General features: G+C 41.2%; 1 protein-coding gene across 1 annotated transcript in view; it reads right to left on the bottom strand.

Annotated features, from left to right (window-relative positions):
- LOC117544332 (obg-like ATPase 1) overlaps positions 1-14322 on the bottom strand; it is a 38646-nt gene continuing 24324 nt past the window's right edge. The window contains exons 8-11 of the mRNA XM_034213272.1: positions 6726-6866; positions 6084-6180; positions 2607-2729; positions 1-515 (exon numbers count right to left, since the gene is read on the bottom strand). Coding sequence (XP_034069163.1) covers positions 420-515; positions 2607-2729; positions 6084-6180; positions 6726-6866 — 457 coding nt within the window. The 3' untranslated portion in view covers positions 1-419. The remainder of the gene's footprint in view (positions 516-2606; positions 2730-6083; positions 6181-6725; positions 6867-14322) is intronic.

The following is a 14322-nucleotide window of genomic DNA, read 5'->3' as shown; positions in this document are numbered from 1 at the left end:
TCCCCATGCAGCTTCCCACTCAATACAGACATCCCAAAACACACACAGACTGGTTTTGTCAAATGTTTTATTGAGTGTAGACATCTGGGCTACTGTAAAACATGCATTATCTGCAGCAGGGGGAGAAGAGCAGGTGGCATTGTCCCCGCTGTCAGCTGTGTCAGTGCTGGCACCCGTGATGGAGATTAATGAGGTATCTGGAGAGTAATATGCTCCTTCAAATTCTGCTACAATTTGGAGTGGGGGCCGATCCTGATCTTAAATAGCAAAGCTGTCAGAGTTTACTGAACCTGTGCTTTGGATCAGAGGGGATTTGATCCTACAGAACATGAGTGTGTGGCAGTGGGTATCAGGCCAAGGGAAGAAAAAAAGGGGTAACAAGCACTGTCAGTTATGTAAACAAATATATTCTTTTCGTGTCACTTTTTCTTTTGTGCATTCGGTGTGTTAAACTTGAAAAAGATGATGTCTCCATCTTCATAGTTTCTTCCCCGTTGTCTGTATTTCCCTGCCGCCTGTAAAATAACAAATAAAAAGAAAATTAACAATAAAGCGCATAATAACAGTTTACATTGTAATAGTTACAAATTAGTATCCAATCTAATGTATCACATCAAATGACTTTACTCCAATTAATTCGCAAATCTCATCCCCCCCTTTTCTGTTAAAGACACACATACATACATACACGCACACGCACACACACACACACACACACACACACACACACACACACACACACACACACACACACACACACACACACACACACACACACACACACACACACACACACACACACAAAACATACACACCACCATGTTTTGTTCAAGGGGGGCCTGAATTCCCACTGAGTGAATAATCGTCTCTTCTGCCCATTTCAGTTTCATGTGCACAAGCACAAAATGTTAATAAGTCTTTGATTACAGCACTATCAAACTTCTCAAGGAAACAGAATAAGTTCTAACATTTCTTTTGTATACAGTAAGTGTTTGTTCTCCTTCCCGGCAAACTCAAAAATAATTGACTTGAAGTGCTAATACAGACAGGTTTATGCATTCTGGTTCTGCACGGCGCACAATTAATTAGAAGAATCAATGTCCCTTTAAAGGCTCAGGAGACCATTTAATCCAAGCTCAATACCACCAGAAACACTGCATGCAAGGGAGACAGGGAAAAAATCAATGGCTATTTGTGATTCCTGAGTATGTATTAAACCAGACACGTCTAACTGGTTCATTTGCACTTGAAAGCAGCCATCTGGAGCAGCAAGCTTGGCTTAAGCAGATATGATTACTAATAATGTGATATCCCCGTACACTGGCCCTATTCAGACAGCCTATTCCCACAACTGGCATTAAATAGCACAGACTTTAATGCCACAGTAAGAAACGCTCCATGTTCTTATGAGGCCCAGAAAGGGATTAGTAAGAGAGCATGCAGTAAGGGCCTGACACTCAGATCTGAACCTCGGATAACAATGGTGGAAGTCCCCAGAGACCCACTCGCTTCGCCCTCTGTTTGCGGCTTATGATGGGTGTGGACAATACACTGCCGCTGCATTAAATTCTAAATACTTATTAAAAAGGGCTTGAATAGCAAGGAGATTTAAATGTTTTCATAGTGCCCCGTTTCCACACTGGTCCGCGCCGCACTTCCCTGTGTGTCACTATAATTACATTAGTTGAGTCTGTAAGTGGGCACATGGAGTCGATGGTGGTGATAGTGGGATTTTAACAGCATGGCTCACTGCTGTCGCTCACAAAAGTCACTTCTGCTTTCAATGAATCAACTGAGAATTCATTTTCTTAATGTGTTTTCACAGAAATGAAACGTAAAAAATAGCATCTTTGATATGAAGGGCTTCCAACAGCGATGATTAACGGATTATTAACTCTGTACCTTCAATTACCAAATTACAGTTTTCCAAAATGAAACTAAATTAATGCCAAGCCTCAAAACAACACTTATTAAAGGAGGGAGACACATTTTGAGGCATTTTGCAAAGTACCTGCTGCCCAGTTATTGTCTTTACAAATTCACCATGAAATCCCTTATTACATTTGACAGGAGCGTGCACATGAACAACCCACAGCCCAGTTAAAAGGTCAAAAACAAACACAGGCCATCATAAAATAAGATATGCGAGGCACATTTCTGCACCACCCACCCATGAAACAGTCCTTATTTGAGGAATTTCACACTTTATTTAACTTGCCGCTTTCTATCACTGTCACATGCCTTCTACAGTGGCTTGGGGATTTGGCAACAGAGAGCTCTAAGCTAACAGCGCACTCTATAGATCTGATAAATGCCTGGTGAGGTAACGAAGTGCCACCTCCAAGAGACGGTGCTGAGCCACGAGCAAGCGCTGCCATCAGCCAGTTAAGACACATTGTGATAAAGATATGCACAGCTGGAGCAGAATGGCAGTGTTTAGAGCCAGAATCAGTTGGCTTGTCAGGAGTGGTGCTGGAGTGTGTGCAGTAATTTCTTCCCCTGAGTAAAGGTGAAGAGCAGTTTGCAGTTGGAGCTGTGTGCTGACTGTCAGCTCCACTGATCACAGGAGACTTCCCCTCATCTCCTCTGGCACCCTGACTGCTCACCTTGACAGCGTTCTCACTGCCTTCCTCTTTAAAATCCTGGAATTTCATTACTTCCGCCATAATGAAGCCCTTCTTAAGGTCTGTGTGGATCTTCTCCGCAGCCTGTGGAGCCTTAGTTCCTTTCTGTCACGAGGAAGGAAAAGAGAGGACAAATGAATTGTTTTGGAGAAGATGGATTACAGCATGCGAGCGACATTGTGTTTGATAGGGTGATAGCGCTGTGAGCATCACTCGGGGGTGTTTTCAGTCGGGGGTATTCTTGCCTCAGTCCTGATTTCTGGATAGCTTTCCACTCTGCTGTGCCTTGCTAGGGCAGCATGGACACTGATAAGGACCCAGCACTGCTATCAATGCCTTCTGATTCCCATTCCATGTTGGTATTGATTTCTGTCCAAGCAATCTCGCCTCATTGTGGGTCTCTGCTCGACTCTCCGGTCATGACAGCAAGAAGACCCAGTGTTGCAGTGAGAGGCCAGGGTGGTACAGGCCTCACTGCATTAGGCCTTACTATTTTGGTTTGAGTTAGGTAATTGGGTACCACTTTACAATAAGACTACCCTTATAAAAGGGTTTACGAATAGTTTGTAATTCATTTATTAATTAGGTTGTGAACACTTTACAAGTCATTAATAAGCTTTTATAAGACATGAGATAAACAGGACAACTGTGACCGGTTGCTTGCCAAATAGTGAGCCCACATTTATCTGTACTGCTAAGCCTTATATTGGCTACCTAGCTTACTTCATCTTCTTCATCAGCCAGCATCCTTGGTATCTGTTGTTCACTGAGTTGATTCTAGCTAAGTAGTCAATATAAGGCTTAGTCATCTTGATAGTTCATAGTGAGCCTGTGTTGATGTATATAACTGGTTTATAAATGGTTCTTAATGATTAATAAAGTGTTTACAACCTAATTCATAACCTAATTATAAACCCTTTATAGTCTTATTGTAAAGTGGTACCGGTAATTCAAACTCATTTCGTACATTCAATTAAATGTAAATACTGTAGATTCAGGGCTGCTGTTAAGCTGTTTTAAGTTATTTAAATTGTATTCTCAATACATTTGGAGCTGCCCTTAAAGTTATTTTAGATGCCAATTTACAAACACAAGTAAACAGTTTTATAAATTGTTTGTACCTTAAATCCTCTTTTAAAGAATTTAAGACACAACTAGTGACTGATAAAATGTGCAATTTATATGCACTGGAATAATGCAGGGCAGAAATGACAAATGACCCGTATAAGTGACGTGGCTGCTGTGTATCATTATGACTCCTGCCTGTCGACCTGCTCGCTCCGCAGCTCCGTGCTCAGGAACTGTTGAGCAGTTTTAATTATGTATATAATCAGGTTGGGGTCAACATATTTCATGCCAAAAGAATGATGCGTATTTAATGACTCTAATACATTACCATCTCTTTGCAATCTCATTGACGGAGTGCTTGTGAGTTTAACTTCCATTAATCAGTATCAAGGTTTGTCTATCTGGAGAAAAATAGATTAAGGGAGGGATTTTTTTCATATGGAGCACTACAAGAGATCCACATTGTCCTAGTTAAGAGCTATGCAGAGCAGGCTGATAGATAATGGTCACCTCGAGGCTGCCTAATAAAGCATGGTAAAGGATTTAGGAACACGACATTACTAAGTGTAGTTTTTACAATGCAAGATGTATTGGCTTAATATAGTTACTCACTGATGCTTACCTGACTAAATGCCCCTCACACACAATCAAGGCTGGCTGTAATAACTTATGTCGACGAGGACAAGCGTGTTTTTGAGGATGCCTTTAAAGTGTTTCAAGATTTTTTGGTATATAGTGAGGACATCAGTCATGCTGAGACGAGTGTGAGTCTAAACCCAGTGATGTCATCGCACTAAAATGTAATGTGTCCTGTGTAAAAAAAAAAGAGAAGTGAGCTCACCTTTCCCTCTGGCATGTACAGAGAGACTGTTTACAGACTTGTGTGGACATGTCTCATGATTAGCAACAATACATTTACTATCAAAATAAAAAATGATTATATTTTTCTAGTTCAAGGTGTCATTTAGTTACATTAATTGATTTAGTCAATAGCAAAACATATAGGTAATTATTGTGGTCGTTCATTTTCTGCAAAGTAATAACATTTGCATTTCCCGGATAAATGTAGTATCAGCATGTGGCATCCTGTTGGCAGGCGATCCAAGGCTTATATTTTACTACGATTTCCTGTGTTCCTTACTGACAGGGAGGGGATTTTTGCATTTTATCCCCAGGTCACCTTTTCTCATTTTCTAATAAGAAAAATTAAATAATACACAGTATGCGTCACAGAGTCTGTATTTTTTTTTTGTAAGCATAACAATATGATAGCAAGATGTTAGGATGGATTTCTGTGTCATTAGTTCATATTGTGAATCTAAACCTGGACTTGGGGCACATTTGGCTTCTTTATTTATTTAAAATTACAACATAAGACTGGAAATGTCCTCCTATGAGATAACTGGTCGAGCTGTACATCCCATATGGAAAAGGGATTTATAGGGATAAAATAAAATGTTTGCCTCAAGCTTTTTGTTGACCACACACAAGATCAGTGCCTGGACACTATTTCAATCCTAATCTTATTTATTTATTAGTTAACAGCTAAACTAAAAATGCCATGATCATGAAATCTTTTTAGAAGCGAGATAATTACATATTTCACTGATTTTGTTTTGATGAAATTGTGGATTTTCTTCATTGAGCAATATTTTTTCCAATGAATATAAACTGAAATATCCTGTTATAGTGTCATAACAGATTTGTAGCAGCCTATTCAACAAAAACACAAAAGCTGAAAATCAAGGAGAATATTTAGATGATTTGCCATGAACTTGGAACCACAGGCAAATACCTTTTTATATCTGCACTCAATGCTTATATTTACTCAAGATGCTCTCTTTTTTGTTTACACAATACCAGCACGCAAAGCCAACATCTGTATTGATGTAAATCCTGCGATCCCATTGCACAAAGATCTTGGCGGGCCGGGCTCAGTAAACTGAGACACACAGGGAGGAGGAGCCCCCTGCAAGGCCCACAAACAGTCGGATGAAAAGCGACATCAATTTTGGCACAGACAACCTCCGTCACACAGATTAGGCAGGCACAATGCACAGGCTCCTTATCTCCAGCGGCAGGAGGAGGGCAGGCAGATCTGCACAGGATGGAAACATTCTCATGGACGTAATGGGCAAAATCAATTGTTGCCCTCCTCAATCAATGTAGCCCCCACTTTCACTGTTCAGCAGCTCACCAGTAATTGAAGTTATCCTTGGCCTGTAATGACTAGCTAAAGCACAACCATGACAAAGTTGAAAGTGTGTGATATCAGTGAGGGTGCCAGCAGGGTGGAACGTGGGACACAGTGTGTATTCGTTTGTGTGTATGTGCGCGTGTATCTGGTACACACACTCATATGTGTGTGCACAGCAGGCAGCCTGCTCTTACCCGAACGGTCCATGCACGGACCTCATCTGGTCCAGTGGTGAAGAAGTACTCCAGCAGCAGGGCTGCGTAGCCTGCCTTGATGATCCTGCTCAGGGCACTGGTGGAGAGAAATGTCAGTTTAAATCGAGGGGTCTGAACTGTGTAAGTATTATTTATTGCCACTGATGCCTAGACAAAGTTCACTTCAGTGGCAAGGCCCCATTCATTCCAGTATAAACTCATTAAGTGAATAAGATGGGTCACTTCGTCTCTCATAAGACATTCAACTCTCCAATGGTTTCTTTGATTAATTAGAAAGCTTGTAGACTCATTTAGCATTTTTAAGAATTCAACCCGGCGCCTTGCACCAAGAGAAAAAAAAAAACATCTGCTGTCACAATTTTTCTCTCCATAGAGGTTTTCACACGAGAACAATACACCTAAAATGGCCAAGTTATAATTATACCTACAGATGACAGATGACAGTTAAAAACTTAATTTAGAGGAAAACCCTTTGACTGAGTTGTTCAGTAAGAAGAGGGATCCTTTGCTTTATAATGGTAATTACTCTGCCATTTATTATTCTATCAGCACATGCAATTAAAGGAGTGCATGGAGGACACAGCTGATAATAAAGTGTGGGGAGACTGAATGCTAATTAACCTCTGCGTCTTGTGCTCGGTGCAGTGCTTCTGCTGCTCCTCTTCACTCAGGTCCTGGAGCTGGCTCTCTAGGCTGCCGCTGAAGGGGATGACCAAGGCTCCGGGGTCATGGCTGTCTACCCACTCCTTGATTTTCACCAACCTGGGTAAAAATCAGCAGTCACAAAAGGACTTGATTCACAACAAAGTGTTTGTTATCTGCTGGTGTATGCATATTCATGAGAGCAGCTGAACATATGAGTGTTTTCTGGCGACTGCACTTCAAAGGTGGTATTATTTTCAGAGATTGACTTATTTCCAAGTAAACATCTTGACTTGGCATGTGCTCACACTAAAAAGCATAGATCCACAGATTTAAAGAGGAACAATGGCAACTCCCATACAAGTCCTGCATTCAAACTCCTAAAGGTAAAGGCAAAATATACTAAATTAATCACAAGTAATGGTACTCATAGATGGACCCTTCTAGTGCAGTAAATACATAAAACAAATCAATGTTTTATATTCAAATCAACCTTTTAGAAAAAAACATTTACATCTCGATACAAGAGACAGTTAGGCCAATTGCTGCACTGGAAATATTAATAAAAATGTGCAAAGTTGATTTGTTTTGAAAACGGGTTGGAATATTCTTAATGCACTGGCGTTTCATGGATATGATGTAAAGCACTTTATTATAAATTCAAAGTACTTATAAAAGGACATTGCATCATGTTTTAGAGGCTGATCAAATATGGAAAATAACAATAGAGTAACTGTAAATAGTAAATACATGTAGTGGAGTAAAAAGGCCAACATTTCCCTATGAAACGTATAAAGTAGACACATAAACTAGCAACAAATTGAAATTCTCAAGTAGAAGTACCGACAAGGACTGTGTGGGAGAGTATTTACTTCAAAACACCACAAAGCGTTTACTACATTTGACAAATAGACCCCAACTGACCTTGTACCGTAGAGCAAAGAAGGAGTAGACAAACTAACCGCAAAGTGTCTCCTTACTCATACATGTCTTTGTCGTTCTCTTTACCACCTGACGTTTTTCTCTCTTTTTGTCTCTCAGTCCAGCGGGACACCTGACATTGCATGACAAAGATATCCTCACACTTAATGGTAACTCTCAGTCAGAACAATACAAGGGGGTTAGGGCAATTATGAGATTAGCCCCACCAGCTCTCGGGCTGGGATTGTACAGGTCTCAAAGAACAGCATCACACAAATCCATTTTCACACGGCGGCCCCGACACAGCTCCTAGGCTGGATTGATTCTAAAGGGGTCCCTGTCATTATCTGTAATCCTAGTTTCCTGTTTAAAGCCCATAAGAATCAAAGACTGGGAGGAACCCGACCACCTCAATACCACATCTATTCCAATAACAATGTCACCGCTTTATCACCTACACCATATCACTGCTGCCACATAATGATTATCAATATACAATATATGACAGGGTAACGGGCGCAGGGAGAGCACAGTTTTGTTTTGATTGGATGTTTTTCCCAACAAGATAAGATAACACTACAGGGTACATTTTGAAATGCCTCATATGCCACTTTGTCTGTTCGGATGCACATCTATTAAGAGCCGTAACCTAATATTTGCCTTTCTGTTCGGTGTGGAGCTGACGTTTGACTGCCACCGCAATAAGGTAGTCGACCAATGTCTCCCCAATAAAGGACAGAAAAATAAAACACAGTCAAAGCCCAAAAAAGACAGGAGATGGCGGGCGCTCCAAGAGGGGAAGAATCCAATCTGAGATAATAACAGCAGTAGTTTGTCACTTTTAGGCGCACAGCTGTCTATTTGGTGGCACGTTATTTGCATTCCTCAGGTATTGCGCACTCTACAGGCGGCTGAATAATGATTCACAAATCACTCTCTCCACACCAGTCAAGGGCTGTGATCCTTTGAATAGACCATTGTACCTGAGACTGTAATTGGTGAAGACTTGACAGAGCTGAGCCAAGCCAGCCAAGTAACAAAGAGGCTCTCGGTAGAAGGCTGAGGGATGATTTTAATAATGTGATGCAGAGACGGAGAACGTGCGCTGCAAATGAGCATGGGGGCCTCTGGGTCCTTGCACTGAGTGACACAGGACCAGACAAACACCTTGCCACAGGAACACGAAACTCCCCCTTCCCTCAACTCCAGAAACAAAGCACTGTCAATTAAGAGCTTTGATGCTCCGTCAACACGGCTCCCAAAACAGATTCTGTCAACTTCCCCGCTGTCTGCCCATGCCACTTTGCAATTTGTATTTATGTCCTTTCCAATTATTTGTGTGAATTGTACGAGGAATTGTAAATTGGGGAAATGTTTATGTAAAACATGCTGCAGATTTTTTTTCATCTTTCAGTCTCGATGAAGTTCTGAGTCATAAAGGTCTCCATGCAAATCTGTATCTCAGAGAAATCAAGGTGTTGAGGAGAAGCATCTTTTCAATACATCAAGGACTCTTTGCTCTTGCTCAGCGGCGTCGTTTCAGTATCTCCTCAAGAACATGTTTGAAATGCTGGCATTATTTATTTTTGTTGTTGTACAAGTTTATTCATGAGGATAAACTCTTTGAGATAAACCATGTGACTTTAGAGGGGTCCTAACAAACAATACAAACAAGGAAACAAACACTTTAAAGTCATACGAAAAAGACCAAAACATAATCAACCATTCAAATTACATACTACAACTACAAAAGAGAATCAACACACCTCAGAAAGAAGACTATATTGATGAACACAACCTTGATAGAGGTAGGCCGTGAACAAATGTTTGCTTATCAATAATATAGCCGTAATATACAGTGCAGGCTATTGTATGTAAAGTGTAGCATAATCTAAAATATGTACAACTTAGGTTTCTGCTTAAGAAAGATCACAAATAATTTAAGGGAAAATGTAAAATATCCTATAGAAATAGAAAAAGATAGATACAATATTTGTTCTTGTAAAATATTTGTTGTAAAAGTCTGAGCTACACACACAAATCCAGTGACCGAGATTGTGTCTGTCCTAGTGTCTGTCCGTGTGTCTTTGTGTGTGTGTGTGTGTGTGTGTATGTGTGTGTGTGTGTGTGTGTGTGTGTGTGTGTCTTGTCAGTCTCCATTATGTCCCAGCACTGAGTGCCATCTCTCACTGCTCAGTTAATAGAAAGATTCAGCACTTTCTGGTCCTGATATCCCTCTCTGAACAAATGATGCCTGAAATTTTTATTCTTTTTATAATGGAATTCCAATGGCCTTTGCTGCAAATCAAGTGGAAATTCTTGCATATCAAGTGGGAAAAATTAAATGTTAACCACGTTTTAATGTGATTAAGGGTGACAGGGACATTATTTCTGCTAATCATTCACCAGCTTGAAGGCTCAAACAAAGCTAAGGAACAAGCCATGTTTGTGCTTCTCCCGCTGCTCTCGATTCAAGGAGGAAAAATTGTTCCATTATCAAACTCTTACAAATCTAAAACATGATATACAATTATTATAATGTTTTGGTTTATGTTGTTAACTGATAAAAACAAGCAGTATGAGTGTATACCTGTTTATCTATACCAAAAAACATGTTGTGTTATTTGTTCTAAGCTTTAGATTTGATGCCTGCTGTATTTACAATGCACAATATATTGTGAAATGAGAGAAGAAAAAAACAACAATTGGTGCTTCCACAACAGGCTGCCTGTGAATGGAGACGTCCCACAGGGGGCCACCCTCTGGGGCTAGTCTATTTGTCTTTTTGTGTGGGAATCCTGAGGGGGGGATAATTCCTGTGTTTCCGCACGCCCGGGGCTTCCCTGGGCTTTGTCAGAGCTTTGATCTGCTTAAATGGCTCAGGAGGAGAAAACAATGGGAGTTTCTAAAGTACAGGGGCAGCTACCTGAGACAATAACCTGGGCCTGCGTCTGACATGCATTCATACAAGTTGGCTTTATTAGAAGTTAAGCCTGTAAAAGGTGGGCCATCATCTCCAGTTTGAGTGCTCCTTTCAGATGCAATTGAATGCTGACACACCTGAAGAGTAATCCACTACCTGCATCCATTACAGCTTCATCAGTGACACACCCGGGGAAGGGGATCGGGCAGGTGGTCCTAAATAACTTGGGAATACTGGCCAGGTTACAAAAGACCCCCATCATCCCAGCAACAAACTGTTCTGTTTGCCGCCGTCTCGCACCACCACACTCAGGGACATTCCAGGCCATAAGACACCTGAACTTTTGAAAGAACATCTATAACATTCATCTGTTTGAACTTACAAATTATTTATCTAATATATCATATTCCAATTTCTATTTCAATTGTATTTACTTGCACTATTTTATCAGTTGTATTGTGTTGCACTGTTTGAGGAGCCTGTGACCTAAGATTTCCATTGACATATCTACACTGTAGCTATGAACACATGACAATAAAAGCCTTGAAACCAGGTGTTACCGTAATGGCACCTCAGCACACAGGTCAAATACCAACATATTACTGAGCACCTTCCCAAATCTTGCCAGCTGCCGGCTTACATGCCAGGTTCAGACTCATCCTGTAAGAAACGTGGGGACTGTGTTATGCTGGTCCCAGTTAGCAGGGAACAGCATCTCAGAGGGTTAGGATGCTGCGGCACACGGCGCATACAAACCCCCTCCTCTTCCCTTCCTCTGTGAAGGGAGACAGATATGAGAGGTATGAGCTCATGGTGGCTTTTGAGGCTGGGAAGTCGGGGGCTCTGTGGGAAGCTTTTCATCCTCCCAGTGGTGGGCTTCTGCTCCCTGTGGCCATGGCCGGATGGAAAAAGGCATTGCACATCAGTCTCTGAGAAGGAAGGAGATCTGACACACACACACACACACACACACACACACACACACACACACACACACACACACACACACACACAAACGCGCACACACACATACTATCTCCAATATTGTGAACTTCTTTCAGCCTTCAAAGCAATCACAGGCTGGAGGAAACAGAACCCAGCGCAGGCACAATGGGAGCAGCTTTAATTAAGAGCATCATCGCACATCATATCTGAAACAAACCTTGAGGGTATGCTGGTAACAAGCTTTTTTGAACAACTTTTTTCTTTGATAACTGCACCCATTAAATGTTTTAAAGACGCATCTTGGTACTTTAAATGTTTGCACGTGATAGATAAAACCCCTAAAAACAATTTTGTCTTTACGATGGTTGTTGAGGAGACATTATCAAAGCTATGGTACATTGTACATCACCCAAAAATAATTCTCTATATGGGGTATCCATGCTGTCATTCAAGGCAGTTGACTGGGCGAGAGAAAATAAGGAGGCTGGGGTAGAGTGGGGGGAGTCATCAAGATGTGACAATTGTGACAAGAGCAGGCAAAGTGTAGCGCCGAAGAACACCACACGGATTTCTCCATCTCTTCTTTTTTTTTCTCCAGGATGACAGCTTAATGTCTACCACATGCAATATTTATTCTCATCGTGTGTCAGACTGTCTAGCTGTCCTAGGGAGTACAAAGAATGCCACTTATTAGAATAAAAGCAGAAGGAAGGTAATCAAGGACATATGTAACATCAGCCAATCATGTCCCCTTCCAATCCTGCATCTTCTTTTTCCCTCTCTTATTCATAACAGTTCAACAATAATCCTGATAATAAGCGTTTAGGAGCTGTATGTGGCAACACTAAATTCATTTATGTGTCTCATTAAAGCTGCCAAAGCTGCAGGCAACTCACTGCGGCATGTGTGTTCGGGCTTAACCTTATCGCTAAGATAATAAAAAGCACAGCTCGAAAAGCCAAAGCTATCATTAGACAGACTTGAAAACTAGCAGACATTTCTTTTTATGTTTGCAATGCCAAAGTTTGGCTTTGCAGGGGAACTATTCCCAGGGCGCCTTCAGAAGAAAGCAAAGCAAACATGTTGTGCTTCGACAGAGGTGCCTACATATATTATGAACTGTGAGAAACAGCAATAGCTTCCCTGGTCTCTTTTATTCTCAAGTTTAGGGTCTGTCTCATTAGGTACAACCACAGCACTGTGTGTTCACCACCAAGACACAACAAAGACAACGGGGTGACATGTGATATATCAGCAGTGTCCTTTCATTACCTGGACTAGGGACAGTCAATAACCAGGCTAACTGGACCGACAGGACTCTATTAGTACCATCTGTTTCAGTTGTACAACACAGCCTCTCCTGTTGTTTTCTCTCATTGAAAGCTAGCTAAAGGCATCCATTAGGACTGACTGTGGGCAGGGGACACATCTCACCATGGGAAAGCGTTTCCCACACTGAATGAGGAGAGAGTGGACGGCTGTGCACAAAATAAAAGGAGCAAGGGATCGTATATCTCCCTTGTGGCTTTGAAAAGGGAACTCTAACTCCTCAGATAGTAGCTCCTAAAAACTTGGATGGAGCCAGTGGTTTTGCACTCAATAAAGTTTCAGTTGTGTTTATGGGAATTATGGTTTGGAGGAGCTGAAGTGGGCTGGAGTGACTGCTTTCATGGAGTGGCTTTCAGTGAATCATAGTCTCCCCTCATCAGTTTTTCTTCAGTCTCTGAATTTTGACTGGTACTCAGAACTTAACTTATTGCTCAGTTTCTTTAATACCAAAAATGGCATATAACCAAATACAAGACAAATCTTAAGCTGAGCCAATGAAGAATGCATTTACCACATGATCTGTTAGGATAAGACTTGTGAGGAAATATGAGCTCTAACATGCGGTCACTGTCCTGAGTCAGAGCTTCCTTTACTTTAATTGTCAAAGCTCCTCCTACAGGCCAACTATCAGACTCAGGAAAAAACTATTTATTTTCTTTCTTTAACTGTGGTTGGATACTAAGATCAATTATTAAGATAAGATAGACCTTTATTTGTATTCATTACATTTGTTGACAATAACAAAAATAATAGAATATCTCCAACCATATCCTTTGACTTATAATAGGTAGACAGGTGTCGACAGGGTCTTTTTTTTTATATCGGAAAGAGGCCTTTGCTTTGATCAAACCAGACAAGTGCTTTTTGAACATAAGTCAACTGAGCTGTCTTTTCAACATTATAGTTGGAAATGGCATATATGCAATTCATTTTTCCAGACATATATCATGTGGGGATTTAATGTTACAGGTAAAAAAGAAACGTGATTAAAAAGGCTGCTTGGAAGAGCAGCTGTGGTATGTGACCAGTTCAGTTGTGGTTTCCCAAACATAAAGACAGAGGTACCTAATGTAACACACATTTAGAAGCAAATCACGTGTGCATACCCTTACTACCCTCACACACGCATGAAAGCACACACACACACACACACACACACACACACACACACACACACACACACACACACACACACACACACACACACACACACACACACACACACACACACACACACACACACACACACACACACACACACACACACACACACACACACACACACACACACACACACACACACACACACAGTTAATAAAAGCAGAGCAATGGTACCCTGCAGTTCTTACACTCACCAGGAAACACAGGCAGAGGCACTCACAGACAGGTCACACTTGCTGGTTTCCTTAAAGGTCAACTCATCTACTTAGGAGGCATCAATTTACTTTAATGCACATT

This window comes from Gymnodraco acuticeps, unplaced genomic scaffold (assembly GCF_902827175.1).
Source record: "Gymnodraco acuticeps unplaced genomic scaffold, fGymAcu1.1, whole genome shotgun sequence".
Lineage (NCBI taxonomy): Eukaryota > Metazoa > Chordata > Actinopteri > Perciformes > Bathydraconidae > Gymnodraco > Gymnodraco acuticeps.
The sequence above is the reverse complement of the archived record's forward strand: the minus strand, read 5'-3'. Positions and strand labels throughout refer to the sequence as shown.